Raw genomic sequence first — 27,786 nt, forward strand, 5'->3', positions numbered from 1 at the left:
TGAGACCAGCTAAGTTCTTGGTCGTAATAATATCTTGTGGCAGTTAACTTTTTACCATGCTGCGGATCCAAGTTTAAAAGAAAAATTAAAAAAAAAAAAAAACCAGAGAATTTAAATTCCCTAGAGACCTTACTTTGCCTTAGGTTAAGTAAAATAAAACTCAAGAGAAGTCCAAGCTCCACAGGAATAGCCCAATAACTTAATTTAGGTAAAGTGAAAAGCATTGTTTAAGTCCGAGTAAGAGGTTAGGATATCATTTCCCTTGCACTGCTGAACAAATACACTGAGGCAGCTCATACTTGTAATTTCCTGGTGTTAGTATTTCTTTCTCCAAATAATTCTTGATTTATAGCCATGATTAATGTTTACATCATCACAAGATCAGAGAAAAGAAAAGCATAAATTCATTAATATTAGGAAAGCACTAAGACATTTCAAGTTTCACTGAAAAAAAGATGAGGATTGAGTGTGACAGTCACAGGTAATTATGCTCAAACAAGGAGTGTAAAGGCTGAAAAAAGTGACTTACTCCTTTATAGAAAAAAAAAAAGCCTGCTCTAGATGGGAGCAGTCTATCTGTTCATTGATTGTTCCATAGGACTATAGGAAATCAGAGTCTGAAGCTGGTATAAAACAGCTGGATAATGTAATATCCCCTGACAAGCATCACTGATGTTACTTGTCATTCTCCATAAAGAAAAAGAATGTGTGTTTGAGACATTGCATACTCTCTCAGCAGGACTGTTGCAGTGATGCAGAGAGGACCATGGAGTGCTACTTTTTAAGTTGGAAAAATGACTTGCTGTTACTTAATTGATAACTTAGTGGGGGGAGTATTTTGGCAAATATTTGGAGGAGAGTCTTTAATCTTTTGAGTCCTGAAGGCAGTGCTTATTAGTTATATTCTCGCATTGACAAAGTAACTGACAGCCTTCTGTGTCTGTTGGCAACTAGTTTTATCTTAAAAAGGATTCAAGGATTATCAGGACTTTTGTTTTTCACCTTACATCTTGTTTCCAAGAATTTACTTTGTCATAAGCTCAGTAACTCTAGAGTTTCAGGGCAATGAACAGTTGCAGCTGGCGAGAGCTTCATTTAGCTAAGTCTGGGTTTTGTTACGGGTTAAATCAGCTCTGGAAGAGCCAAGCAGCGTGTGCCTATACAAATCAAACAATCTGCTCTGCTTGCTTCAACCTCGTGCTGTGCAAGGAGATTGTTCTCAAGTGTTTAAAAAAAAAAAAAACCCAAACAGTGCTTACAACTCCCTGTCAGAACAGCAAGGCTGGGGAGGAGATTGGCTATGGTGTCACTCTTCCTGGTGAGAAGAGTGACACAGGGTGGAAAAACAGCTCCATTATTTCAGAGCTAGTCCATTTGGTAATTTGCATTGTCAAAAAGAGGAGTGACAGTCCCATCTTTCCACTCAATGAGTATCTCTCCACGCCTCAAGGAAGGGGAGCGAGATGGTGGACGGTACGGCTGGGGACTTCTTTGTAAGGGAGATGCCTCCCGTAAGTCAGTTCTGCTGCTGTTGGCTGGGGAGCTCTTCAGAGCAGAGAGGATTTTCTTCTTCCTAGGAGGAGAGAGAAGAGGGTACATAACTGCATCATGTGAACTGGATCACCAACTGTAGTGCCTAAATTCCCTAAACCTTCAGGGGTGGCACAAGGTGTGCAAGGGAGAAGGAGCCAACATCAGCGGCTGCATTTGGATGGGATAGTGAGTGGGAGGGAGAAACGGTGGCAGAGGAGAAATCCTCAAGGGTAACGTCATGGGTGAGCAGACTCATCTGCTCAGAGCCTGACACTTCAGGTGTGGGATTGGGAAGGGTACCACGATCAAGGGTTCTGTTGTGAAGTGCTGGACAGGAAAGTGGCAAACCAAATGAACCTGAATCTCACTTACTTGTTGTAATGAACATTGAGTGTCAGTATTATTAATCCCAGTATGAATGCCAAAGGGCTGAGGACCAGCATGGCCGTCTTCCAGTTGGTGCCTGAAGGGATATAATGGAAAACAATCATGCCTTTGCTGTACCTATCCCTGTTGTTACGCAATAGCCATGATTGCCACAGAAACCGTCTGTAATGTCCCTGAAGACTATCAGATAGTGGGAGAACTGCTTTGTCTATGAGATCAGCACCTTACAGCTGCTTTACACTGCACAGCGCCCCTCTGTTGAAAATGGCCACAAAAAGGTTTCCTTTCTTGCTATGAAGACAGTAACTATTCATGCTTCTCTGCTCTGCAGCTCTGATACAAAATGAGAGGGGCTGGGGGAAGGCGTCAGTGCTAGTGGGTAAATATTTTTCCTGGTGAGCCGAGACAAAGCATTTACATGTTTTACTCACTTTTGTACTCCAAGCCTGGGGAGATTTGTTTAACCTTTAAAAGGAATTTTTCTGACAGGGAATTTGATGGCCTCGTTCCCTACTGAGCATCCTCAGCAGGACCCAGGGTAATGTAACTGTGTTGATGGAAGGTGAGGAGCACAGATGAACCTTCATCCACCTGGTCTTTTGCTCCTCAGGCTGATGCCTGAACCTACCTGCAAGCCTGGCCCCAGCGTTTTTCCCTCGATTTCCATGGTGCTTTTTAGAGTGATTGTGGGACACATCTAGGGGAAGAAGCAGAGAGACTCCGATTAGCAGCTTCCACTGTTGGACTGGGGGAAGCTCCAGCTTCCTCCTGGGGAAGCTCCAGCTTCCTCCTGGGGCTGCACTGTAACCACAAATCCCCTTTGTATGGAGTTGGAAGGGAAAAGGGAACTTTCTTATTCCTCAGCCACAGATATTTTTTGCTCCTAGAACATCTGATGGCTGTGCCTCCAGGTTAAAGACTATGACCGTATCTCTGTTTGCCAAGGCAAACATCTCAACATGCTGTGCAAGATCCGAGTCTTGAACCAGCCAGTGGTGCACATGGAAGTGTTTCAGAAGTACTCGGGTACTTACCACCCCTGAAAATACTTCAGTAATTTCTAGATGCCACCCACACTTTCCTTCCTGCTGTTCTCCCAAACGCATGCAGAAAAGTGCTCACCCTCGTTTGCTGGGAGGTATGCCTGTTTGGTCTTCACTGGAGACACTGTGCTGTTAAATCTGTTAGCCAGAGGTGGGTCAGTCAAACCCACAGAAGATTCTCTGTCCACAGCATCAATCTTTGATGAATCAATGGTTTTAGCTTGGAAGGAAATAAAGCAAAGATGTTATTATCATTTATGTTTTGTACAGAAACCTGGATGCACTCGGTGCCTGGCAAGGGAAGGGGTCCCAGCCCTGCCATGTTAGTCCTCTATCCTGCAAGGCAAACAGGATGTGGTGCAGCAGCAGTCACCTCCTCCTGTGCATCAGAGGCCTTCAGTTCTTACAGATTTCAAAGATGAAATGGACCTCTTAAGACTGAATCCACAGCCAAAGCAGAGCTTGTTTTCTGGTGGTAACAAAAAAAAGTTATTTGTCTAAAAAGTATAGTGCAACACTGGCTGTTAAAGGATGAGCTGTAAGGAAGAGAGAAGCAGGACCGTAGCTAAGCATCACAGGTATTACCAATGCAGCGAATGAAGAAAAATGGTGGTAAATAAAGATGGTGGTAAATAGTCCATATCTCTTGCAAGGCTCAGTGGCGTCCTTTGCCTTGCCAGTCTTAGAGCAGAAGTAGAATGTGTGGGGCAACAACTACAGCTGGAAGGGAGGTTGTGGGAAATCTTGTGGCAGCAATAGTCACCCCTCTCCTGCACTGATGCATGTGGCAAGATCAAGAAATCTGCAGAGTTCCCTGCTACTTATCCCAGCCTCATCCCTTCCTGTGGCATGAGCATCTGTGGGTACACGGGTGTAATTTATTGAGCAAATAACCCGCTGAAGTGAAAGTTACCTGTTGACACCAGCTGAAACTTGGGTAAGAAAGGCCTAAACAAAAACACAGGGCTTGGATGTTGTTACTGAGCAGTCAGAGTCTTCCTCCAGTAGACTCTGAACCATGGGGTTGATAGGAAAATTACTAGTTTGCACAAGACACACTAACTGGCACAACCTGATTCAAAGCATGGTCTGTGTTTACCCTTGCAGCCTTATTTGGGGAGCCTGGCTCTAAGGCAGCCCTGGGCTGCCAGGAACATTGCCTTGGGGAATGCAAACGCCCTTTTCACATGCCTTTTTCCCATATCGTAAATGTTCCACGCGTTTCCTAGCCTATATTTAACTAGCTTATTATGGTGTCTAATTTGTATTGGCTGTATTTACCTTCATATTAAACAAACAGTAACACTTGTGACTACTGGCCTGTGATAATTACATGTTAGCCTTCTAGTTGTCTAATTAAGAACCTCAGTAAAAAGGCCATCTTATCTGTACATGACAGCCAAGAAAGCTATTGTATCTCTTTTTCTTTTCAATTAGATATAGCCTCTTTTTGTCAAAAGGTTATACTCGTAATCTATCTGTTTATGTCAACCAGATTCATCACATTTTCTCTTTACTCATTTCTGCAAAGCTGAAAATCTCACTGGAGCCATCAAGCCTTAAGGTCAGGAATAGCCTCATGTAACGGAAATAATTTCCCCTGAGGAAGGCTGAGAACCTCATCACCTACGGAGTGGACAAACAGAAAAAAAAATTATGAACGCCATCTCTTTTCTGGTCCCTGGAGTGGAAGAAGGGAGATGAGGAGAGGATAAAAGGAGGAATTGGGTGTGATTTTCAGGTCTCAGTTCTGCACGCAACTTCACAAGAAAAGTCCTGAAACCACCTTCTTTTGATAAGTAACTTAATGAAAGAGGCAAACAGACTGGACCATGAAGTATCAGTGGTCAGCAATGGGCTTCACTGGCCATCTGACAAATGACAGTCACATCTTGGTGCAATGACCATTCCTGGTGTCTGTTATTCTAGTGTCCAACACCTGAACCCATGACAGGACCAGGGTTTCTGCCCTTTTTGTGTCCAGTCTAGACAGAGGATAGTGAACACTCATGAAGGCAGAGATTAGATTCTTTTTAGCAGAAGTCAAGACCATGAAATTGGTAATATAAACCAGATTTTTAATAATTTTTTTATGTTGTGTTCTAGGTTTTCTTAATGCAAAGGGAGGGCAGCACTTTAACTACCTCCCACCACTTGCTGTGTTCACTAGTCTCTTTGTGATTACATCAGGCACGAGGAGCAAGGTTCACTTTTAAGGATCATGAAAGCATGAGATGAAGGTTAGAACTGTGGTTTCGTTAGCGATGGGTTCACTGTTGGGATCTGGCAGGAGATAACTGTAACGTGTTGCTTAGAAACTGAAGCAACAATTTCTCATTTCAAATATAGCTGCTTCTCAATAATTCATACAAGTTCAAAAGAGGTTTTCAGCTGCCTCCAGATTTCTTGTTACCAAAAATGACATCCCAAACTGCAAAGTACCAAAAGCACCTTCAGAATCTTAAGCGTCTGATTTTATGGGGCTTCCTTGGTTGTTTTGGACTTGTGAGGCTCTCTTAGCTCTGGGCATTGTTCACATGTACTTTCTGAAATACTTTTGCCTGTCACCGGAAATGCATCTGGGGTTTAGACACCTCATCCTGTAAGGTGTTAGGGGCTTTCTGTAAAACTTTGAAGAGGAACTACTGGAAACTGGTGGTACCAAGTACTTGAGCTGACTTGGAGCCATTTGGTATCTCTCCGGATGGGGCCAAAGTGACCATGAGTTAAAATGACAGATGCAAGCCTGGAGTTAGGTGGCTTGGATGACACCTAAGGTTAGATGTTATCTGGTGCTAAATCTACCTCATCTTACTTTCATAGCTCCACACCCGCGTGTCTACAGCTTGTTGCGTTGGTTTGCTGGGCCTCGGAGCTGCTGTCTGGGGAGCAGCACAGATGGTTTCATCCGCTAAAGTCTTCCATCTGCTGAATTTGTCCTTCTCCCTTGAGATAAAGACCTTGTGGCCTCCTTCCTTGGTGCTGAGGTGGAAGCCCATGCTCTGCAGAGTCAAGTGTCCCTTCTTGCTGCAGGACCACGCTTGGCGTTCCCAGTCACCGCAGGGCTCCAGCCTGACCAGGGCATACTCCCGCGTCTTGTAGGCTGACAAGCACTGCTTCGTTTGAAGGCTGACAATGGTCCTGGTGGCAGGGTCCCAGCTCCACTGCTGCTGCGAGTGCACCTTGCAGTCAGTCAGGCTGATGCCGTTGGTCTCGTGGTGGGAGATACGAATGCACTTTTCCAGCCGGGTGTTCCTTATGAGGAAGCCTTGTCCCTCTGCTACTGCGGTACAATCAGAGCACGGTTTAGTACTGTGCATGTCTGGGGCAAATGCGTTTTCTGAGCACCAGACACTGGAAACACTCTGGGGACGGGAAGACATAACCCACCAGTCTGTTCCTGGATGGGCGTGCCTAGATAAACAGTTGCCCCAACTTCCAAATTCCCCAGAATGATATTTATTTAAAATATAGGCTGTGCAAATAGCCAGGAGCAATACTAGAGAGAAAAAACAGTGCCATAAGTTACCCATGTAACTAATGGGGAAAAACTCACCATCTTTCAAAAGAGGTACTTTCATGAAATATCAGCCTATATATATTTAATTTGATATTTCAACTGGTTATAGCTTTAAATAGGTATCCATCCTTCCCTCCCTCCAAAATAATTGGGTGGTTTGGGTTTTTTGCCCTTATCTGGATCAAATAAATAAATTTTTCATATGAAGAAAAGCAACTGAAACCCTGAATTCCCTAGTTGCTATTCATCTGGGGCCAGTTAGGCTATCTGGGGCTACTGTCTCCATTATGTGTCTTCTGGTGATATTAAAGCAATGCTGGGATAAAAGCATACCCCATTGGAACTCTGGTAGTACGTGGCTGGCACAGCTCACGTAAGCATTGAAATGAACTTGGATTTAGCACACCTGACATTTGTCTGTGCTCGCCAGGCAGGAAGGTACCATTTTTAAGCATCCCTTTGTAAGACAGAGACATTACAGCTGGCGCACAACAGACACACAATTTGAAGCAATTTCTGTAATTGCTCATTTCTTTTAATAGCAATGGTTCCCAACATCTCTGATAATTTGGGATGGATATCATCCTGTTAGCTGGACAATTGCCCCCGTTTTCAGCACAAAATCATGTGGTGTGAACTGTGAACATCCTGAGCAAAATGTTAAATGCTAAACCATCTGTCACCGACGCAGGTGTACCTTCTGCTGTGAATTTATGCCTAAGACAGAGGGGTAGAAAGAAAAGTTTCAAGTTTCTGCACATTCTGAGAAATCTTTTCATTTCAGTTACAATTAACACATGTTAATTCCCAGCTTTTGCACTGACTTTTTTTTCCTTTTTTCCCCAGGAGTCAAAGTTATAAAAGCCCCATCAGCACACAGTATTGACCATAAAGAGTGAGAGGAGGCTGAAAAGGTATGTTAAACAAGAACACTGATGTTTATCTAAACAACTGCTTCTGCAGAGCTTCCCCTCCCAAAGCAAGGAACAATACTTTTCCCTGGCAGCAAGTATTTGGCTCAGTGCCTCAAAAAAATTAATGACAGTGTAAACAGAAGCCGGAACAAAATACCAAGGGTATGAACAATAGCTTTAAAGAGCGATTATGTTTTCTCTCAGGAAATTCTGGGGGTCTGCTAGATTAATAGTGCCTGGGGGTTGTTAAATCAGAAAGAATTCAGGACTTTCTCCTCAGCTTGAATGCGTGGGGAGAGGCAGCCAGAAACCACAGTACGACTCTTGCGCGGGCTCTGACATGAGGATGGATGTGTCTGCACTGGGATATTGAGTTTTGTGAACCTGTGATAGCCACCAATCTTGGCAATTTCTGCCAAACTCGTGGAAATTAAATTTCTGGAGGATGTGTGGACAGCTGGTGAGTCCCATCCTCTTTACCCCTTGTTGAGGGCTGGGTGGAAGGAAGATGTTTAGTGCACCTTGGGCTTGAGTTTCTGCCAGCTTCCAAAGGCAGGAGAAACGTCTCATATATAATGTCCCATAATCTTTAGAAAATCCAAAGGGATTAATACAATCCTCCCACCATGCTTTTTTTTTTTTTCCTGGGACCTAGAATCCAGGATTCTCGCCTCTTTGGAAAAGAGTTTCTGCCAATTAAGATGAAGCAAAGTAATGATCTGAGAGCCGCAAAATGTCTCTTCACCCCAGTATCCTGTCTCCAGCACTGGGCATTAGCATTGGCTAATTAATAGGGGAAGAGGGTAAAATCAGACAGGTAAAAAGCTCACTCAAGACAACAAAGATGCCAGTGCCTCCTTCCTAAAATGTATCACCTCATTAAGAGATTATTGTTGGGTATTTATGGTTAAAGTGTTCCCCCCCCCCCCCCCCCCCCGTGTACACTGCATTGTATTTTTCAACTCTGAAGTTCAAAACCCATTTTGTTGCTTAATCAGTATCCTGAGCTCCTTCTGCAGCTTCTGATCACGACACTGTGCAAAGCTGCAGAAGGAGCTCAGGATACTGATTAAGCAACAAAATGGGTGCAGTGTACACGGGAAAAAAAAACCACTATGGATTTCACCCATAGGCTGGAAAAAAGAGGTGGAACTTCAAAACTGAAGCTGAACTACGACACACAGTCAACTTCAGTTTTGATTATTCTGTGCAGTTTTGTGCCATCAGCAAATTTTATTACTTCATTATTCACTGCTTTTCCAAGATCACTGTGTTGAAAGCACTGATGTTTGTTGGCACCTGCTGATACCTTCACTTTGCTGTGATCACTGTCAGCAAATTCCACCCCTTTTTTCCAGCCTATGAGTGAAATCTCTCTCCTATTCCATGAGAATCATGTTCCTTAAGGGCCTTGGTGGAAGAATCTTTCCAAAAGCCTATTGCAAATGTAAGCACAAGGTCTAGATCAGCTCACCACGTTTATACACTCATTGATGCCATCAGGCATTCCCACTACAAAAGCTCTGTTGGCTTTTCTTATATTTATCTGTGTGTCTGCCAACTCTGTCCTTTGTTTCTACTGACTTGCCTGGTGCTGAAATCAAACCAAGTGACCTGTGTTTCCCCAGCTGTGCAAGGATCTCTCTTAAGATGGACATAACTGCTGTAACACAGTCCTTTGGTGCTGTGGCTGCTTTAGGTAATAGTTTACATACTCCTTAGAAGTTTAAAAAAATGGCATCTTTACTTTCCTGTAACTCAGTGTGAATGCCATCTGGGCTGGTCATTTGCTACAGATTACTTACCTTTTTTTTTTCCCTAAAATTTCCTTTGTTGATAATTTTGTTTGGTAGCATTCTTCAGACTGCAGAGAGTGGCTGCTGTGTGAGGACCTCCCTGACCATGTCTGAAGTGAGCAGCAGCCCCAATAAGCCATTCTGCCTTTCAGCTCTGCCTTGCCTTTGTTGTCCTTCCTACATCTACATCAGTTAGTTATTGTCCTTCTTACACCCACTGAGTTCCTACTGCAGATGCAATTGAAATTTTCTAGTAGTAATTTTTTGTACTCTCTCTAGATTGCTCCTCAATATGTTTTGTTATGGGTTTTGTTATTAAACATGCCATGATCTCTGGGGTTTTTTTTTTTTTGTTTTCCCTTGGTTGGGAATTGAAAGTTTAATTTTTAAAACTTTTGAAGAGTATTGCTGCTTAACTCAGTCAGCAGATTTGTGTTTTGTTCTCTGTAGAGAGTCCCCGATCGTATACGTTCACCTCTAAAGAACTGCTGTGTAACCTACACATTAGCAGCAAGCATCATGTGTCCTCACGTCCAGCCTTTTGCACTTTAGAGCAACCCCTTTCTACCAGCTTTCTTGGTTTTACAGAGGTCTCGGTTTTCAGGGACTTACCTCACTGAAGGTCCAGGAAGCTCAACACTGCAAGTGAAGTGCTTTCCTTTGAGGTTTGTATAGCTCCTCAGCAGCGTATGACACCAAATTGTTAATAGATTTTTATTTTCACACTGTATCTCAGGTCCAAAAGAATAACCACCACTTTACAGCTTGGGAACAGAGGTCTAGCCAAACTTGGCTTGGTTCAACATTACATGGGAGGGTGGCAGCAAAGCTGGGGCCATAATCCTTCTGCTCCAAACTGTGGTCCGAGTGTCTTCCCTGCCAACAGTGCTGCCTCTTGGTAAGGTTGGCTATCAAGAACAGGATTTTCCTTGTGATGTTTTGTGCCATCCTTGCCAAGATGTGAGCCTGTGTCCATCACACAGATTCACTGTCCGCTATCTATACGTTATTGCTTTCCTGACACTGAGGTGTTGCTATCTAAGTGAGCAACTTAGAGTTAGGTACAGGTAACTGGCAGCAATCATTGCACATGCCCCATACAGTCATAAGGGGCAGATCCAGAAATAAAGCTGGAGCATTTTTAACTTGGGATGCTCATCAGACACCAAGAATCCTTACTCAGGAAGCAAAATGACTTTTTTTCCCCCAACATTGCCAAGTCCCACTCTCCAGCAGCCTTGCAAATAAGGCCATCAGCCCTAAGATTTTGGGAATGTTAACCTGGACCAAGCTGAGCATCCAGTGTACTCCCTGGGGAGGGGATTCAGCGTGTCTGGAAAATGTGAGCCTTACCCAGAGAGCCTGAGTAGATGCCTGCTTTGAGCTGCTCAAGCTTGAACATTTTGGCCTCTTTGTATTTTTAGGAACAAAATAAACAATTTCTAGCAAAGGCATTTGATGCCAGCTTGTTTGTCCTATGATACAGCCACTCTGTCTGGTTACAAGAAAAAACAGCAAGCAAATATAGTCCTCTGCCTCTCTGCAGCGCAGCCACCTATGGTACATGCTGTTCCTTGTAGGATTAGAAGCAAAAACTATGCAATGTTCCTAATTAAGGTAATGCCATCAAGAAAGCCGTAGTTACCCGTAATCCCAGTTTGACTGGGAAATTTTCTGCTGTTTCTAAGCAGTGACAAAGCCATTTTGCATATTGTTTGGGGATGGGTTGCTCCATTTAAAGGCTCTGCGTAGGGAAGCGGTAAGTCAGAGCTGAGCAAGCACAGGTTCCCCAAACACTCCAGGTCACCTGGGAACCTCAGCATTGGCTTTGGCTTCTTTCTCCCTCCCCTTTGGGGTTCCTTGCTTTTTGAAAAATCCTTTATTATCTCAATTTCTCTTGCCAAGTAGGTGTTTTCTGTAAGGAGAAGATAACCTCTGAGTCACAGTCAGGAATTTACCTTTTCCTGCCTCTACCTGTCCTTCAGGGCATGCATCCATCTGCAGCCACCAACAGCACCTCTCTTAGGGACTGCTTTGTGGAAACATCCCGTGACCCAGAAGAGCACCCAAACGTAGCTCCAAGCTCTTCTTGGGTACCACCGTACAACAGCGGCTCATCCCAATTCACCCAGTCACCCAGGCTGTGGCAACAGTGACTTGGAGAAATGTGTCCAAGCTGTTTCTGCTGTTCCCACCCAAAATGAGCACAGCACGAGGTGTACACGTGCTGTGGCTGAGAAGCCTTGGAGCCAGCAGTGCTATAGTCTGAGTTATGGTGAGACAAGCCACAGAGTTTCCTGCTCAGCTTAATCTGCCTCCACTGTTCACCGCTGCAGGTAGTTATATCTTCTCTGTGGAACATGCATCAATGGAGACTGGCCACACTGTCCTCATATGCATTACACACGTTTTCCTCCTTGCATAACTCCCCCTGAATATCAGCTCTCCCAGAACTTAGAGTCCTCTTGTTGGACTGTTGCTGCAATTCAAGGGGCAACAGGTGGGAAAGGGTTTGGAGGACTCCCATCTTCTCAAGTTGCCCTGACAACAATTTGGGGTCTGCCCTATCTTTAAAAACAGCTCCTACCAGAAATGGCCCCAGCCCAAAAGAAGAAAAATTAACCAGAGAATGTAAGGAAAGCCATCTTTAGGTGTTCAGACATAGTGGTGATGGGGACAACACCACTTCCTACCCTGGTACTGCTTATGGGACCTTGTCCCTTCAGGCAAGCACAGTATTTAACCTCCCCTGACCTCCTGCCCTTGCTTCTGCGCCTCACACTAGTAATGCAGAGCTACCACCCTCTTCTCTCCGGATCCCTTACCAGAATTCAAATTCAGGGATAAATGTAGAGTGGGGCTCTTGTAGCACATCTACAAATCCAAGCAGTATAGAAGGACATTGGATGAAGGCAGAAGAGATTTTCACATGGCTAGCCATAGCAGGAGGAACAATTCTCTGCAATGGCCTGAAGTTATCGTAACCTGGCATGATGCCTCTCCTGAACAGTATGGAAGCTGTTTCTGAGCTGCCCTGGGCCCAGCAGGCTGTTTCCACCTCCTGTAAAGGTTCAGGACCAGATAGAAAAAAGAAGATGCAGTAGCAGAAGAGGGGAGCTCCCAGTGAAGGCAGGAGGGTTCCCCCCACAGGTGGAGCTCGGTGCAAGATGTTGCCCTGTAAGTTCACATGTAGGAACAATGTAATGGGCAATCTAGCTGAAGCAAGAAGCTTGAGATGCTATCATAGATGGACAAACAAGACTTTGAATAAACCAGCAGGAACAGGCTTGAATGCAGCCCAGCGATAACTCATTCTCATGAAAAGATATCCATCCAAGGGAGCAAGTCTCTCTGCTGCTCATGCAGGAGGCCACGCCAGGGCCCTGGGATGAAGAAATTAAAAATAAATGGAAGATATGTGCTATTTTAAGAGGGGTGTGGTGATCCAGATGTGTGAGGTCAGAGGTAGGAAATCCAGATGTGCACAGGGAAGCAGTGAGATTGGCACTCTGTTGTCTATTTTGCCTGAATTTATACCCTAGACCAGCACGGCAGGAACTGAGGTTAAGTGGGGTTTTTTTTGCAAAAGAGGCTGTTGACCGGAACCAGCATTAGCTTTATTTTACTCAAGTCCTCTGTCAGCCTACAACTGTGCATATGTGGATGTGAAATCTAGAGACAGAAATGTCCGTGACAGATCAGTGGATGTGGCCAAGCTCCCTACGGCGAGGATGATGCTAGATGGATCTTGGTGAGTCCTTGTTGGTGAGCAAACAGGTGTCTGCCCACCAGGCCCAGCAGAACAGGCAGAACTGGAGCTGGGTGAGCAGCTACCTGGCAACTGGGAGCTCTGGGTTTATGTGAGCACAATTTCCAACTCTTCAGGCAGCAGATCAGCTCTTATCAACCTGTGTCATTTTTATAGAGAAGTCAACAAAGCCTACTGGTAACTGCCAGTAATTAGCTGGCAAATGGCTTGTCAGTGCAAGCACCTGATTGCAAATACTTCTTGGTCTGCACTCAGATTGTTTTCCAGTAACCTATATCTCCAAGAGCAGTTACCAGCTGTTGCTTCTGGCAACCACATTGGGCTGTGGTTTTTTCCCAGCCATTGCTGCTTTCTTAAGAATATTTTGATTTTGGTTTGCCAAGAAGGCTTCATGGCTTTCCATGTTACTGCAAGGTCCACTTTTGACCAAGTATCTCAGCAAAGGGCTCCGAGGCAGCAGAGCAGCCTTAGGAAAGGAAGGAAGGTTTTGTCATGGAAAGACATGCTGACAAATGATGGGAAGCAGGGGAGGCTGGTGAAGTCAACACGAAGCTGATGCATGTGGAGCAAACCAGTCCCTGGGGGGATATGACGGAGGTGTGTAAAATCCAGAGAGGTCTGGAGAGGATGGGCAGGAGCTGACTGGTCAAGGACTGATCCCAGATGGGACTCAGGGAGCCAAGGGAAGGCTCACAGCATGCAGGAGGGGGTCTGCACCCAGCAGCTCTGTGTCCTTGCTGCCAGGGAGAGCCTGCACAAGCCGAGGGAAGAGATTTGATAGCCACTGAAGAGTTAAATACAGCAGGGTCAGGAAATCCCCTGAGCAGAAAATAGTTGGAGGCTGGAAAAGTACATTGGGGAGGAGAAGTATCAAATAACATTGTCCTTTCTGCCTCTTAGATGTGAGATCCTTAGGGCTGCCTAAGGTGAGTGAGGTGCGAGGGGTCAGGGAGCAGCCAGCACTGTACATGGGTTTGGGAGAAGGAGAATGGCCCCCGGGATATGGGATCAGGCCAAGCTGCCAAGCAGAGACACTGCCAGCCTCATGCTCAGTGCATGAGAATTGAGAGCTAGCATTAAATGTGGTATTATGGCAGCAGTTTTCTTTCTGCTTGTACATTCACGAATTCTGCTGGTGCCCGACTTCCCACCACCCACCATACCTCACTGGGTTACCGTTAGGCTTGACTTCTTAAGAAAACACTTCAGCTCCCTCTCTGTTTGCAGGGACTTTCCAAAGAAACCACTCACAGAACCAGCTTAGGCAATTCCAGGATTTCCAGTTTCCAGCAGGAAACTGAAGCCTTTAAGCTTTGTTGAGAGCAAGCATCTCCGACCTGCCAGCAGCCTTAAAACTCAGCAGCTGCAGGCAGGATGGGATGCAGAGAGGCTGCTGCAGGGAGATATCAGCCCCAAGCAAGAGCGTATTTTCTCTCTGCTCTTTGAGCTTGCTTTAGGCATTGCCGGGTATTGGGAAGATGAATTCCTTTATTGTAAAGCAGTTGTGGTTTTATGAGTGGTCTGGCTGAAATGCAGTGGTTGACTGTGCAATTGCACAAAAAGCATTTAACAGGAAAGGACAATAAACGTCCTGTGGAAATGTCCTGTGATCGCCCTTAATTTACTAATAAAACATAGCCATGGGGCTGCTGTCCTGTGGCAGTAGTAAAGAACCACTTTCTTCTAACACTGGAGAAGACCCTGAAGGCTGTTCTGCTCTCCTGGCATTCCACCATGGTGTCACCTCCACGTCCTAACCAGATCTCCTGTAACTTTTAAAAGATGTAGATGTATCCTCACCCCTCACAAGTACAGCCTCCGGCTTTAAAAAATAGAGAGATTCAATTCACTGGATTTACTTTAATTGGCAAGATTTGGGGTGTAAAAAACAGCAGTAGGTGGAGCAAAAGTCAAATATGCAGGAGCACAAACCCCTCCTTTGACCTGGGTGCAGAGCAAACTGAGGGCTAGCTGCTCGAAGCAGCCCAGGGAACACGCGCTTAGAGGCTGTGGAGCAGGGAATGGAAAGTCAAAGGGCTGGAACAGTGTCCTAGGAGGAGCAGCTAAGGAATCTGGGCTTGTCTAGTTTGGAGAAAAGGAGACTGAGGGGGGACCTCATTGCTCTCTATGACTACCTGAGGAGGGGAAGCGGAGATGGAGGTGCTGAGCTCTTCTCCCTGGGATCCAGTGACAGGATGTCTGGGAACAGTTCAAAGCTGCACCAGGGGAGGTTTTGACTGGACATTAGGAAGCATTTCTTTACTGAGAGGGAGGTAAAACACTGGAACAGGCTTCCTAGAGAGGTGTTGGATGCCCCAAGCCTGTCAGTGTTTCAGAGGCATTTGGACAACCCCCTTAACAACTCGCTTTAACTTTTGGTCAGCCCTGAAGTGGTCAGGCAGTAGAACTAGATGATCATTGTAGGTCACTTCCAACTGAAATAACAGTCTATTCTGTTCTAGGCATTATGGTCAGAGCTGCCAGCCTAAGGTTTGTCTTCAAGGAATAAACATCCCAGCTGTGCAGCCCAAATAGTTGTAGTCCTCTGCTCTAGGGAGCTTGAAAAGCTCTGAGCAGGTAGCCTCAAAACTGCAGGGCTGTCCTCCTTGCAGCTTCAGGGACTGAATGAGCCTTGAAGCACTTCAGGGATTTGTTTCAATGAGTCCCTTTTGACCTGGCATCTCAGGCATAGTAAAAAGTGAATTACTTATTATTAGCTCAGGGGCTTCGAACTTTTTTAAAGAAAAGAGATGCTACCTATTGCCCATGATGGGACGGACGAGACCACAGGTAGCACCGCTCCCAGGTAGCCATTCCTGGGTAGCACTGCTCCAACTCTGCAGGACGGTGCTCGGCAGAACTTTTGCTTTCCTCATCTACACATGCATGTCAAAAGCAAGGCTGTTTGTAATCAAAATCCTACTGTGTACAGGCAGGATACAGGATTCGAGCGACCTCAACAAGCAGCTGAATGTTAACGTGAGCCTCTATCAAGTTTGCCCCACAGTGATGAGTGGTGCAGCCACTACAGCTCCCCAGCATGTCCTGTTCCGAGCTGACCACCACAGGAACAAGAATAATGCAAAAAGGTCCTTCTCCCCTTCCCACCATCCTCTCCCAGGCTACCAGCACACTCTCAGCCCTCTCATCTCTGCTGGGAAGCAGCAGCCGGGGCAGTGAGCAAACATAGTTCTTGGGAGGTTGGTTAGTGCCTACCTCACCCCCAGAGCAGATTTATTCATCTGCTTCTCTTAGAAGTTTGAAAGCACTTTATAAAAGCAGTCAGCATGATGCCATGGTGTCCCTGGCCAAGCCATCCCAGTACCTTGCCAGCCTGTCCCTCACTCTCCTGTACCCCTGTGCTTAATCCAGTTTTAAATGCTGCCTTGAAATGCACCCACAGGCACTTCTTTTACAGCTGGTGGGTTCAGAGCTTTGCAGCCCAGGCAACACTTCTGCAGGAAAGTAGGTTAAAACCTGGGAGGCAATTCACTTCCCAGTTTCCAGCTACCCCGAAGGAGGAGAAACTTACCCTCAAGCCAAGGAAGGAGGCAAATACAGCCCAGACTCAGCCTGAAAAGCTCCATCTTCTGCCAGCACAGCAGGAGGGAAGGAGCCCCTGAAGCCTCTTGCCTCGAAGAGTGCTCGGCAGCTTGCTTTTCCCCCTTCCTCTGTCATTCACAGCAGAAAAACCTGCTGGAAAGAGAAAAACTCTTTTGTCTTAGTGCTGGAGACTTGGCAGCCGGCTTATCAGCAAAGAATCAGCTTGGAGACGTGGTCCCGCTCAGCAGTTATCCCTTAGGAGAAATCATATGATGAGCCAAGACCGCAGGGGGACTCTGGACCGAGATGCTCACAGCTGCCGATCTGGGCTCCTTAGCAGCCACGATTGCTCCCAGCGATGAGAGCCGAATGCTAAGCAGGCTGGCGGGCTGCCTTTGTCAGGACTGGGAGCAGAGGAGGATGCAGGGCTGGCCTGGCAAGAAAAGGCAAAGTTCGTCAGGAGTGCCCAGAGGGGCGTGGGATCCGTCTGCTGAAGCCCTGTGCTCGGCCGTTCTGTCACAGAGTTGTTTTCTCTTCAGGGAGAAATATTCCCCCTGAGAAATATCCCCTTTAAGCACCGTTATAGGTCACAGCAGAGATAAAACCTTGCAAACTGGCTGTGGGGGTGGGTCTTAGAGGTGGAGGGTGATGTGAGCAGAGCCGAGCTCCAAGCTAAGGAGTAGAGTCCTGCTGTGGGTCTGCCCCAGTGCTCGCCCTGAGGGTCACTCGAATCAAGTTTGGCCAAGCTGTCAAATTAAAACAGCGCAGTGTCAGCCTGTGCAAGGGCATGGGCTGGGGTCAGAGCCTTGGAAAGGTGCAGTTCCCTCCATGCCCAGCCCCGGGCTGATGGCTCCCAGCTTTCCCCCTCTCCAATGGGAGATCTGGCTTTGAACCAGACTGGCTTCTTCCCAGACAGATGCGGATATGGCAAGGGATATCCTATGGCCAAACAAAAAGGGACGCTTGTCAGGGGTAAGTTCTTGCCCTGACAAGGTTGCTCCTGCCTGGCCATAGCACTGCACTCAAGAGAAATACCACAGAGACGGTTTCTTTGAGATTACAGGTTTCTTTTCCCCACGGGAATGTGTCAAGTTTCACTAAATACCTGGCATTTTTAATTTTAAAAAGCACAAATGTTAAACTCTCCTCTGCATGACTGGGGTTGAAAATGCAAACACTCTGCACTGCGTTTGGCGAGCGAGCGTGTCTTTCCCACAGGAGGAGCAGGAGAGGGAAGAGCTCAGAGTGAAGGTGTCTCCCATCAGATGGAGAGCGAATATCCTGGTGAAAAGGTCGCTGTGCTCTTCTACCATGGATCCTGGTATTGCTCCGACCCAGGAAGCTGCTACAGCTCCTGTGTTTCTCCTCCTGGCCCTTCCATCCTTTTCACACAAGGGAAACTGAGGCACAGAGAGGCTGTGATCTGCCCAAAGCCATAAAGTCTGTCTCTGAGCTGCTCAATCCCAGATTTCTCCCACTCCACTGGATTGTATTTGCTTTTTAACACACAGAAAGCCTTTCACTGCATGTGCGAGGAAGGCGGCCTCCTCCTACCAGGCAAAGGGCTGTCAGGGATCCATGCTGCAATTTTAGGATGGGAAGGGCCATGCAGGGTCAGGCTACAGGTTGCCCCCAGGTCTGAGTCCAGCAGGGACCCACAGAGGATGCCAATGGAAAACTAAGAAAATAGTAAGTGTGTGCCCTACTCTTTTCCTGCCATTTTCATCTCAGGATTTCCCAAACCCAGTGTGTTCAGCAGCTCTCCTCCCTCTACATGAAGAGCAGCTCAGATTTTGGCCTGGGCAAGACCCTGTCACCTCTGTGGGGAGAACAATCATGTCCTCATTCCCACTGCTTCCCTTCTTCTTGCAGATATTTACCCTTGCCAGGACCTTCCCTCTTATTCTGAGTCTCGTCTGTTCCTGTTGGAGCCTTTTAAACTCTGTGCAAACCTTTAAGAAATCCAGGTGTTTTCTTCTCTAGGGTGTGATTCCACCTTTTGAAGGTTAACTTCTTGCTCCAAATAATGTCTCCCACTTGCTGTTAAGCCACATTCACTTTCTGGCCCTAAGGAAAGGAAGGAAAAGAAGGAAAAGTCTATTTTCTTCTAGAGGGCGTGTGCTGGTTTTCCAAAGCATCTTGGCACAGCTGTCCCCTGGGTTTGGTGCCATCACCTCTGGCTGGTACAGAACCTGGCTGCTTTCCTTACTGCCCACTGTCCTGCCCTGGGGCACTTGACCAGAGGTCTGTTCCACCCAGAGATCTGCTCCATCCAGAGGTGCGAATTAACACCATTTCCAAAGGTAAATCTTTTTTCTTTTTCTGGCTTTGGCAATCCCTTAATCAGATACAGGATGTTCAGGCTGCCACCAAATCCCCCACTAGCACCAGATTGAGGAGACCCTAACCCAGAGACCCTGAAGAAAAGTGATCAGTCTAAAAGTGATGTGTCAGCACAGACAAAAAGGAATCAGTTGAACATCAGCCACTGAGATTTTTAGGGTTTCAGAACACCACTTTGGCCTTATTTCTTATACATGCAAGAAAGCATTTGCATATAAAATTCTTCTGTAGCCTTAGAGCCCATTCTTTTGTGGTGCATTGGCTTCCTTACAGCATGGTGTAGCCTCCTGCGTAGGGATGCTTTCTTTAAATAATTTCCACAGTTTTTCGTGGGCTGCCTCTACGAGACAGCAAGCTACTTTCCAGCTGTGGTCACTCCCACGTGGAGCAGGATAGTCCCATAATCGCTGGCTCTCAGTCACGTAATTTCCATGTCCAGTTAGCCTTTGCTGACCTGAGTCCCATGGAGCAGCCTTGTTCTTGGCTCCGTCGTCAGTTTGGTGGATGCATTGCTTTTTCCTCTTCATCTTGCAGCTCACCGTGAATTTAATCACAGTGAAGTGATGAGCAAGAGAAACTTCATCTCCTGAGAGGGACATGAGGTTACCCACGACATCTTCAGGCACAGGGATTACTCACCAACCACCTAAATGCAGTCCTGTCTGGTGTGGGACTGGCATTGCTTTCTGGCACACAGCTGCTGGGAAAACAACCAGAGCCAAATGTTTGCTAGGCTAAAACCGGAGGGATGCTCAGGAACATTACAGGCTTTTACCCTAGTCTTGGAGCCAGCAAGACTCTACATTGAGCTTAAAATCTGAGCTCAATCTTGTACCCTCAGTGTCATCCCAGGACAGGGATGGCAAAACTCGCACCAGGTCCCTGGGGCTCTCAGGAGCTCTCCAGCTGTTCAGTATTTCAGGGATGAAATCTTCCTCTCTCCCTGGATTACCCATCAGGCAGAGGTGCAAGTGCTCATTAGCTTTCTTTTCAGCTGTCTGGCCTTTTGTGTCTGGGTGCCTGGTTCAAAGTGTTTGTGGAAGGATCAGCTTCAGCCATGCTGGGTAATTTCTGAAAAACCCAAGGAAGTCTCTCTTGCTTATGACCAGTCTGAGTTTCAGTGGTAAAACCCCTATCACATCCCTCTGGCTGCTGGCTGGCACTAATCACAATTCGTTCCTCCATCCACGTCCACTTTGAAGACGGGCTTTCATTGCCCTGGTCAAAGCTGGATAATGCTGCGGGAAGCTGAAGGGTCTGGCCACCATGGCCAGTGAAACCTTTGGTCACAGAGAAGCACTTGGCATCAAACGTATAGGAAAATAACTGCAGTAAAGATCCTGTATCCCCAAGAAGGGATGCAGAAGGAAGAAGACATTTTTACATACCAAAACTCTCCCATGGCTGGGAAATAGAGCTTGTTTGAGATAAAGCAGCATCTCCAGAAATGCCTGGGTTAGATGTGGTCCTTGCAGCCCTGCTCCCATGTAAGCAGCAGGCTGAGACTGTGGGGAGCCCAGAGCAGATGCCCTCAGCCTCCCTGAGAGACTCATCTCCCACTATGGGTGCATCAGTGCTACAAGAAGTCCCACAGGAGCAGGTATCAGATAAATTACCCCACACCCCTCATCCTGGCAGGCAGTTCACTTAACACATGCAGAGTCTGAAGCACCCCTCAAGGACTTACCTGTAGCTTTTGATGCTCATGGTAGGTCTCTGGCTCATCCTTACTCGAAAATAACAACCAAGAGTGGTTCCCCTCGTAGGTGAAAGCCTTCAAGCCTTGAGGCCTTTTTCCTTTGCTGCTGTCGCAGGCAGCTCCCAAGGGCTTCCTCTCCAAGCAGAGCCTCCAATTGACTCTGGGTCTAAGTGGTAGAAAGCCCAGCTCAGAGACAGATCCCTTTGTGGCTTATTCCTTCACCTGTCAGCCTGAGAAGAGAGCACCCTTTTCCCTCTCCTTTTCCTATATTTCCACTGTCCTCCAGCCTGCTCACACGATTACAGCTGCAGCACATGATGACCTTTTTTTTCCCCTTGCCTGTGCTTATCACTCTCTACTCGGTTTGCTTCTTCCCCAGGGGAAGGCACGTCAAAAACTCCCTGGAGCTCCTCACAAGAGCTGATCCTGATGCAACAGAGTCTGATGGGCTCGGTGCTGCCCAGGGGATACCCGATGAACTCCCCGCAGCCCTGGGACAAGCCTGAAACGACTCCCTGGGTTTCAGCCTGGGCCACTGGCTCAGCAGATGGAGCTCCTTCCTAAGGATGCGGGCAGAGCAGCTCTTAGTGTGCAGCAGGATGCTGTGGCCATGACTTGCAGCTTGGAGCCGCACGTGGATGCTGTGTGCAGGCTCAGGAGTCAGAGAGAGCCCTGAAATGGGGAAAAAAAAAATGATTTTGCAGGTTTTTTTTTCCCTACTGGCTTGGGAAGAAGGAATTTGTTCAGATGACAGGATGGAAGTGGGACTGTCCACTGCCTGCTCCTACAGCAATTAGGACTGAAAGACCTGTGCAGTAAACTCTGCTTTATTCCTAGTACTGAGGGACGGGGATCCTCCGGATAAGGAAAAATCCCAGGTAATAGTTCCATTCTAGGCTTGGATTTGCATGGTTCCAGGGGGCTTATAGCACTGTCAGGTTTGCACAGGGTTATCAGCTTTAGAGCAGCACTTTGTACAGGCACAAACCAGAAGGCTCTGCAGCCACCTTCACGCCGAGATGAGCTAAAAAGCCTTCAGGCATCGGGAGCTGTGAGGAGCAGTTCAGAGACCCCCAAATCAGCATGGCTGCCAGAAATAAGCCTGCTCAGAGCAGTCTGACTCTGCTGCAGATATGGGGTTAACATGAACCAAACTGCTGTTTCAGCCCAAGGAGCCAGGAGAGATCCGCATAGGCTAAGGGTCGAGGCAGTGAGGCCAGCCATCAGCGTTGCCCTCACTGGAGCTATCAGGAATTGCTCAAAGCCCAGAGCATGCAGAGCTGTGGCTAATATCCTTCCTGCTTTGGGATACAAGTGAGCTTTGAGATTTTTCCAGGAGGAGCAGGATCCTGCACCACTTCAAGGGAGGGACTCTGGCTGCATCCCTCCTTGGTCACCTTCTCGGGTTGCTGCAGATGCTCCCTAGGCACTGGGTGCTGCTGGTGCCACATGGGCTGCAGAACGTCCTTGGTAATGTCACCTCACCCTCTGCATCCATCCCCCAGCCACTTCCCCCTTGCATTAAGCCTTGTTGGCTTTGTAGCTAATCTGTGGCAGCTCATGCGATAACCTTGGCTCTCCTTCGCTCCCCTTCCTTGGCTGCAGCGACAGCAGATACCTCTTTTCTCATGTCATCTATACACATAGGAAAAAATGGTAAGCAGACCTCCCCTGGGCCCCTTTTAGCAATAAATCCCCCATACAATGCCTGCCTGTGCCAGGCTGCTATGGGAAATGAGAGCTGATGGGAACTGCTTTCTTCTTTGTGTGTGTTTTCTGTTAAAAAGGTCCCATTTGAAACAGTTTACAAGGGCTCAGTAAATGATTAATCAGTTCTTGCAGAGTTTGACAGGGCAATAGTTTGTTTATGACCATGACTTATAGCTACCTATGGCGCTTTCTGCTAGAACATGTCATATACTCTCCCTAGAAGCGCCTGATAGCAACTGCTAAGTGTTTGATAACCTATTATAAAAGGAATCTTAATAAAGAAAAATATCCCTTTATTTAAAGACAGAATTGTTTCCTGATGGGTTGTTTGACGAGTGATGCTCTCATCACACCAGCAGATAGGTGAGTGTGTCAGAAAGGCAAAAGTCTGAGGATTCAGGTGTCACACAGCTGGGCCCTGGCTGAGGCCTGACAAACTCGTGCCACATGTGCCAATAGATCAGAGGGGTTGCTGGGGATAGATTTGGTCTGGAGGAAGCTCTGAGGGTAGGTTTACAAGGGAGTTTAGGAGCATAGCTGCTCTTTGAGCTGGCTGACATGCGTTTCATCGCTTGAAACCCTTGCTTAGCTCCTGTTTAAGAGGGTCTAAAGTCCTGGCTCGTTCTCCGCATGTCACGGTGCTGGGTATGTCAATGTTTAATCTGTGCATGCTAAGGGCTGCTTAGATCCTTGGGGTGAGGAATCCCAGCTCCTTTCAGAGGAAGGCCTGGGGAATTGATGGGACCAGACCCATGGCAGATCAGCATATGATAAACCAGCCCAAATAAAATACAACTGTGCCTGCATCCCTGGGTGCTCTGGGAGAATTCAACATATCCTTCCTTGTTCCGCTTTGCATGGGTTGATGAAGTATTCACTGGAGCAGAGAGGCTTTGCAAGAACTGGTTACATATTCATGGGGAAGGGATGCTGTGATGCCATAACCCCGTAGATGGAACAAAGAAAAGGCTGGATCTGGGCTCTGGGTCACCAGTGTGCACCCATTGGCAAGACTCCTTCTCATCGCCCCTGGGCAGCGCTCAGGCTGCCAGCCAAAATGCTTTCGTGAGATACAAGCCTCGAAGTGCAGGATTTTGCAGCTTCAGAGACTCCCTTACCCTGGTGGGCTCTATCCCGGGAATCCCAATTTCATCCTGTTCTGCCTCCAGATGTTTTGGCACCTGCTCTTCCCACCTGCTGACCACATCTCCCAGGCAGTACCTCTCCTCCATGAGGGGCAGGGCTCGGGTACCAATGCAGCACCCCGCTGCCACATCGTAGGAGAGAGGAAAACCCAAAAGGCGCTGGGGACAGGACAGCTTGGCCCAGGAGCCCCGACTCCCTTGTATACCATCTTTCTGCCACTGATCTTCTGTCCCTGGGGAAGACAAGGGATTTAAAGCAATTGTCTGTGAGAGAAATCACTGCAGTGAAAGCTGGGAAACTTTCTGCACAGCCTTTATTCTTGTAGAGGTTTCGGAGTCCTGATGTCTCTGTGAGGTATTTTTTCTATATGTTGTTGTTTAATATTAAAAAAACCCAAACAAAATAGAAACAGAAGTCCTGAAAAGCTTGTTTTCCTCTCTGTTTCCCTTCCTTGTTTTTTCGGGGCTCATCTTAAAGCAGAGTCCTGTCCCCAGGCTGACTGGGAGGGCGAAAGGAAGAAGGAAAAAGCTGAGGAAGGCTCTCAGGGCGGCAACCAAGGACTGACCCAGCACATAAAAACATCTTCAAAGAGAGGAGGTTGTTTTGCAAAAACACCAAGGTTTTGCTGGAAACCACCCGAGCTGGAGCTGCAAAGCCGTGTCAGGAGCTGGGCCAGCACCGGGAAGGCTGCCAGGTCTGAGCACTTTGGGGCTGGCAGAGTGCCCCGAGCACGCGTGTAACCCAACCTGCTCCCCAAAACCACCCCTGTCCCGGCTCACCACCTCTTTGGGGCAGCACCAACCCTCCCTCTCTCACCCCCTGCCCCAGGCAGGGCCCATCTGGGAAGGGTTTTACCCACTCTGGCTCTTTTTCACAGCAAAGCCTCACTCACACGGAGACAACGCTAAAAACTAACCGAGGGGCTCATTCGGGTGGTTGGGAGGCTGCTATGATCGATCTCAAATGCGGTGACCTCTGGTATTTTTAATGGCTCCCTGGGCTGCTTATCGTCTCTGTATACTTAGATACTGATGTCACGGCGGTGCGGGTAAATACACCCGGCAAGTATTGCCGGGCACAGCTCGGATGAACAAGGTGGTTCTTTTTCCTCCTCTCCATACAGGCTGCTCCTGCAAATTTCCATCCTGTCAGATCACACAGACCCTGGGATGGGGCCAGGGAAGCCGGGAGCCCAGTTGCACAGAGTGTGTTGCCTCAGTTTCCCCCATTTGTTGTTTTTGTTGGCAGTGGATGCTCTTTCAGGTGCTGCGAGCTGCACTGCACCATCTGGCTTGGTGACGCGTCCCCATGCAGCTCAGGGAAGGAGCAAAGTGCGCAAAGATAAAACATCATTGGCGGCTGCATCCCCGGGGAGTGATGGGGAATGGCAGGCAGAGGCTGGACACTTCAGCGTAGCATTTCTCTGCCTGCGTTTGATGCAGAGAAGTTGGACAGGTGAGGAAATCTAACAGAGCTTATAATTAATGTAAAAACAGATCAGCTTGTGATGTCCAGCTTGTATGCTCAGGTACCAGCCCCTTTCCCTGGCCCCATTCTCCTCCGGCCTCTGGCCTGACACTGATCTCTTCGCCCTTGCTCTGCGGGACGCAGCGAGGCTGCAGCCAAGAGGGGGTCACAGGAATCCTGTCACAGCCCCGCTCTGAAAAAGCTCAGCCCAGCTGCCAGTGAACAGGCTGGCACCGCACAGAGCAAAGCAAGCCAGAGCCGCAGGGGCAGGGAGGCTGCCAGGCTGCAAACAGGAGGCAAGTATCTCAGTCGTGAGCAAGATTTAATTGCTTTTTTGGTGTTTGTAACCCTCTGTTTCATGAAATAACACTTCAGGTTTAAGTGGCCAGGCTTCGGAAAAGGGACTGTGACCACCTTCATACAGCACCTTGGAATTTCTGTCCACCAAGTGGAGAAAAAAAATTTCAGCAGAAAGGTTTCTAACCAAGGGTTGTCACTGCCGAAGAGTCATGGACAGTTTGATTACCCACCGCATGGGAAAACATGGAAGTGATCAAAAGGGGCGTATCAAAGAAATACATTTGCCCGAAACCAGCACACCGGTGAAGCAGAAGCCCTCCAAGGAGCTGAGGCCCATGCTTGGGGCCGTCTTGCTGGGCCTCGTCCTCTTCATTGCTGCGGTGGTGGCCTGGTGCTACTACACAGTGTCCCTGCGGAAGGCGGAGTGGCTCAACATGGACCTGATGGACTTGCAAGCAGATGGCTTTGTCATCAGGAACCAGCACGGGGAGGTGGTCTTCCGGCTGGCCTTCCGCTCAGGCAGTCTCGACCTGGAGTCGTGCTCCAAGGAGGGTGAGATTTTGAGCTGCACACAGTCGGGTGGGGGGCCACTCAACTTCTTCATCCAGACAGTGAAGCCCAAGGACACAGTCATGTGCTACCGCGTGCGCTGGGAGGAGCTGGCGGCTGGCCCAGCAGTGGAGCACACCATGTTCTGGGAGGACGCCCACTGGTACGGGGGCTCAGAGATGAGCACTCAGCACTGGCCCATCCACCTGGCTGGCTACCAGGAGCCCATGCCCTACGTGACAAGTGATGTCTACTCCTTCCGTGACAGCTTTGGTGGCATCCTTGAGCGCTACTGGCTTTCCTCCAAGGCAGTGGCCATCAAGATCAACGACTCTGTGCCCTTCCACCTGGGCTTCAATGCCACCGAGCGTGCCCTCTTCTTCCAGGCCCGCTACAATGACTCCCCCTACAAGCCCCCACCAGGGCAGCAGCCCTTCCCCGAACTCAGCTACCGGGTGTGTGTGGGCTCTGACGTCACCTCCATCCACAAGTACATGGTGCGCAGGTACTTCAACAAACCTTCCAAGATCCCCGCTGAGACTGCCTTCCGATACCCCATCTGGTCCACCTGGGCCCTCTACAAGAAAGATATCAATCAGGATAAAGTTCTGCATTTTGCAAGAAACATTAAGAAGTACCATTTTAACTGCAGCCACATTGAAATTGATGACATGTACACACAAGCCTATGGGGACTTTGACTTTGACCCTGTCAAGTTCCCCAATGTAACAGAGATGTTTGCAAAACTGAGGGAAGATGGGTTTAAGGTCACTCTGTGGATTCATCCCTTTATACACATAGATTCATCCAATTTTGGGGTCGGAATTGAGCGTCAGCTCTTCATCAAGGAGCCATCAGGCCGGCTGCCAGCCATGGTGCAGTGGTGGAATGGCATTGGGGCCATCCTGGACTTCACCAATCCAGCAGCCCGGGACTGGTTCCAGAGCCACCTGCGCCAGCTCCGACACAAATACGGCATCTCGTCCTTCAAGTTCGATGCGGGCGAGACCAGCTACCTGCCCAAGCAGTTCAGCACCTTCCGCCCACTCCCAGACCCCAGCATCTGGTCGCGGTGCTACACGGAGATGGCCATCCCCTTCTACGAGCTGGCCGAGGTGCGAGTGGGCTACCAGTCACAGAACATCTCCTGCTTCTTCCGCATCATTGACCGTGACTCCGTGTGGGGCTACGAGCTCGGCCTCAAGTCCCTCATCCCCACAGTGCTCACCATCAGCATGCTGGGGTACCCATTTGTACTGCCAGATATGATTGGAGGAAACTTCCTCCCTAACAAGACAGACGGGGCAGTGGAGATCCCTGACCGGGAGCTGTACGTGCGCTGGCTGGAGCTGTCGGCCTTCATGCCCTCCATGCAGTTCTCCATCCCACCCTGGCTCTACGACAAGGAGGTGGTGGAGATTGCACAGAAGTTCACACAGCTCCATGAGTCGCTGGTGGCCCCGCTGCTGCTGGAGCTGGCCGGGGAGGTCACTGACACAGGCGACCCCATCATCCGTCCCATCTGGTGGATCTCACCCCGCGACGAGGCCACTCACAGGATCGACTCCCAGTTCCTCATTGGGGACACCTTCATGGTGGCCCCTGTCCTGGAGATGGGCAAGCAGGAGCGTGACGTCTACCTGCCGGCAGGCAAGTGGCGCAGCTACAAGGGGGAGTTGTTTGAGAAGACCCCGGTGCTGCTCACAGACTATCCTGTTGACCTGGACGAAGTCGCTTATTTCCTTTGGGTTTCCTAACAGGCTCCTCCATGAGCTGTGCAATGATCTCAGGGATTATTGGACCAATGACCTTCAGGCCCTGGGAATTTTAATAGTTTTTAAAGTAGAAATTCTTCAGTATGAAATTTGAAGAAAACACTGTGACCTCTGTTTCATGTGGCAAATGCTCTAGAAGAATTTACTGATTAAAATATATTGGATGTCTCTTATTGTAATTGCAGTATGACAAATACAATGTATAGAAAAACCGTCTCTTCTAGTAATCTTCTCCCAGCAAGAAATTGTGTGCACGCTTCTGGTTTATAAAGGAAATTACATGGACTCCTTT

At 48.0% G+C, this 27,786-nt stretch overlaps 2 protein-coding genes and 1 long non-coding RNA gene across 4 annotated transcripts; 1 reads left to right on the forward strand and 2 right to left on the reverse strand.

The window, feature by feature from the left end:
- Positions 1–296: 296 nt before the first annotated feature.
- LOC147596242 (uncharacterized) lies at positions 297–17,071 on the reverse strand. 2 transcript variants are annotated; one of them, XM_086769978.1, is made up of 7 exons: positions 16,820–17,069; positions 16,495–16,658; positions 5,779–6,246; positions 3,043–3,183; positions 2,549–2,617; positions 1,906–1,996; positions 297–1,573 (listed from the first exon to the last, which is right to left on the reverse strand). In XM_086769978.1, the coding sequence occupies exons 2-7, from the start codon at positions 16,547–16,549 to the stop codon at positions 1,366–1,368; spliced, it is 1,032 nt and encodes a 343-aa protein (XP_086626104.1). In that variant the 5' UTR covers positions 16,550–16,658; positions 16,820–17,069; the 3' UTR covers positions 297–1,365. The 2 variants fall into 2 exon arrangements, with proteins under 2 accessions (XP_086626104.1, XP_086626105.1); XM_086769979.1 differs by having other exon boundaries at positions 5,779–6,243; positions 16,495–17,071.
- LOC104486843 (alpha-galactosidase MYORG-like) lies at positions 6,258–27,779 on the forward strand. Its single transcript, XM_086769976.1, has 2 exons — positions 6,258–7,559; positions 25,246–27,779. The coding sequence occupies exon 2, from the start codon at positions 25,380–25,382 to the stop codon at positions 27,474–27,476; it is 2,097 nt and encodes a 698-aa protein (XP_086626102.1). The 5' UTR covers positions 6,258–7,559; positions 25,246–25,379; the 3' UTR covers positions 27,477–27,779.
- On the reverse strand, positions 8,332–11,255 carry LOC147596243 (uncharacterized). The gene is made up of 2 exons (XR_015261404.1): positions 8,587–11,255; positions 8,332–8,431 (listed from the first exon to the last, which is right to left on the reverse strand). It is a non-coding gene; the product is annotated as an uncharacterized LOC147596243 (long non-coding RNA).
- Positions 27,780–27,786: the final 7 nt, after the last annotated feature.

Source organism: Chlamydotis macqueenii, chromosome Z (assembly GCF_036417535.1).
Source record: "Chlamydotis macqueenii isolate bChlMac1 chromosome Z, bChlMac1.mat, whole genome shotgun sequence".
Taxonomy (NCBI): Eukaryota; Metazoa; Chordata; class Aves; order Otidiformes; family Otididae; genus Chlamydotis; species Chlamydotis macqueenii.

Excerpts from the sequence above, each read along its gene's own strand:
- LOC104486843 (XM_086769976.1), top strand. The coding sequence starts at position 25,380 with ATGGACAGTTTGATTACCCACCGCATGGGAAAACATGGAAGTGATCAA.
- LOC147596242 (XM_086769978.1), bottom strand. The coding sequence starts at position 16,549 with ATGGAGCTTTTCAGGCTGAGTCTGGGCTGTATTTGCCTCCTTCCTTGG. Across the intron at positions 6,247-16,494 it reads CCTCCTTCCTTGGCTTGAGG|TAGCAGAGGGACAAGGCTTC; the intron begins GTAAGTTTCTCC and ends ATTGTACCGCAG. Across the intron at positions 1,574-1,905 it reads CTCAATGTTCATTACAACAA|GAAGAAGAAAATCCTCTCTG; the intron begins GTAAGTGAGATT and ends CTCTCCTCCTAG.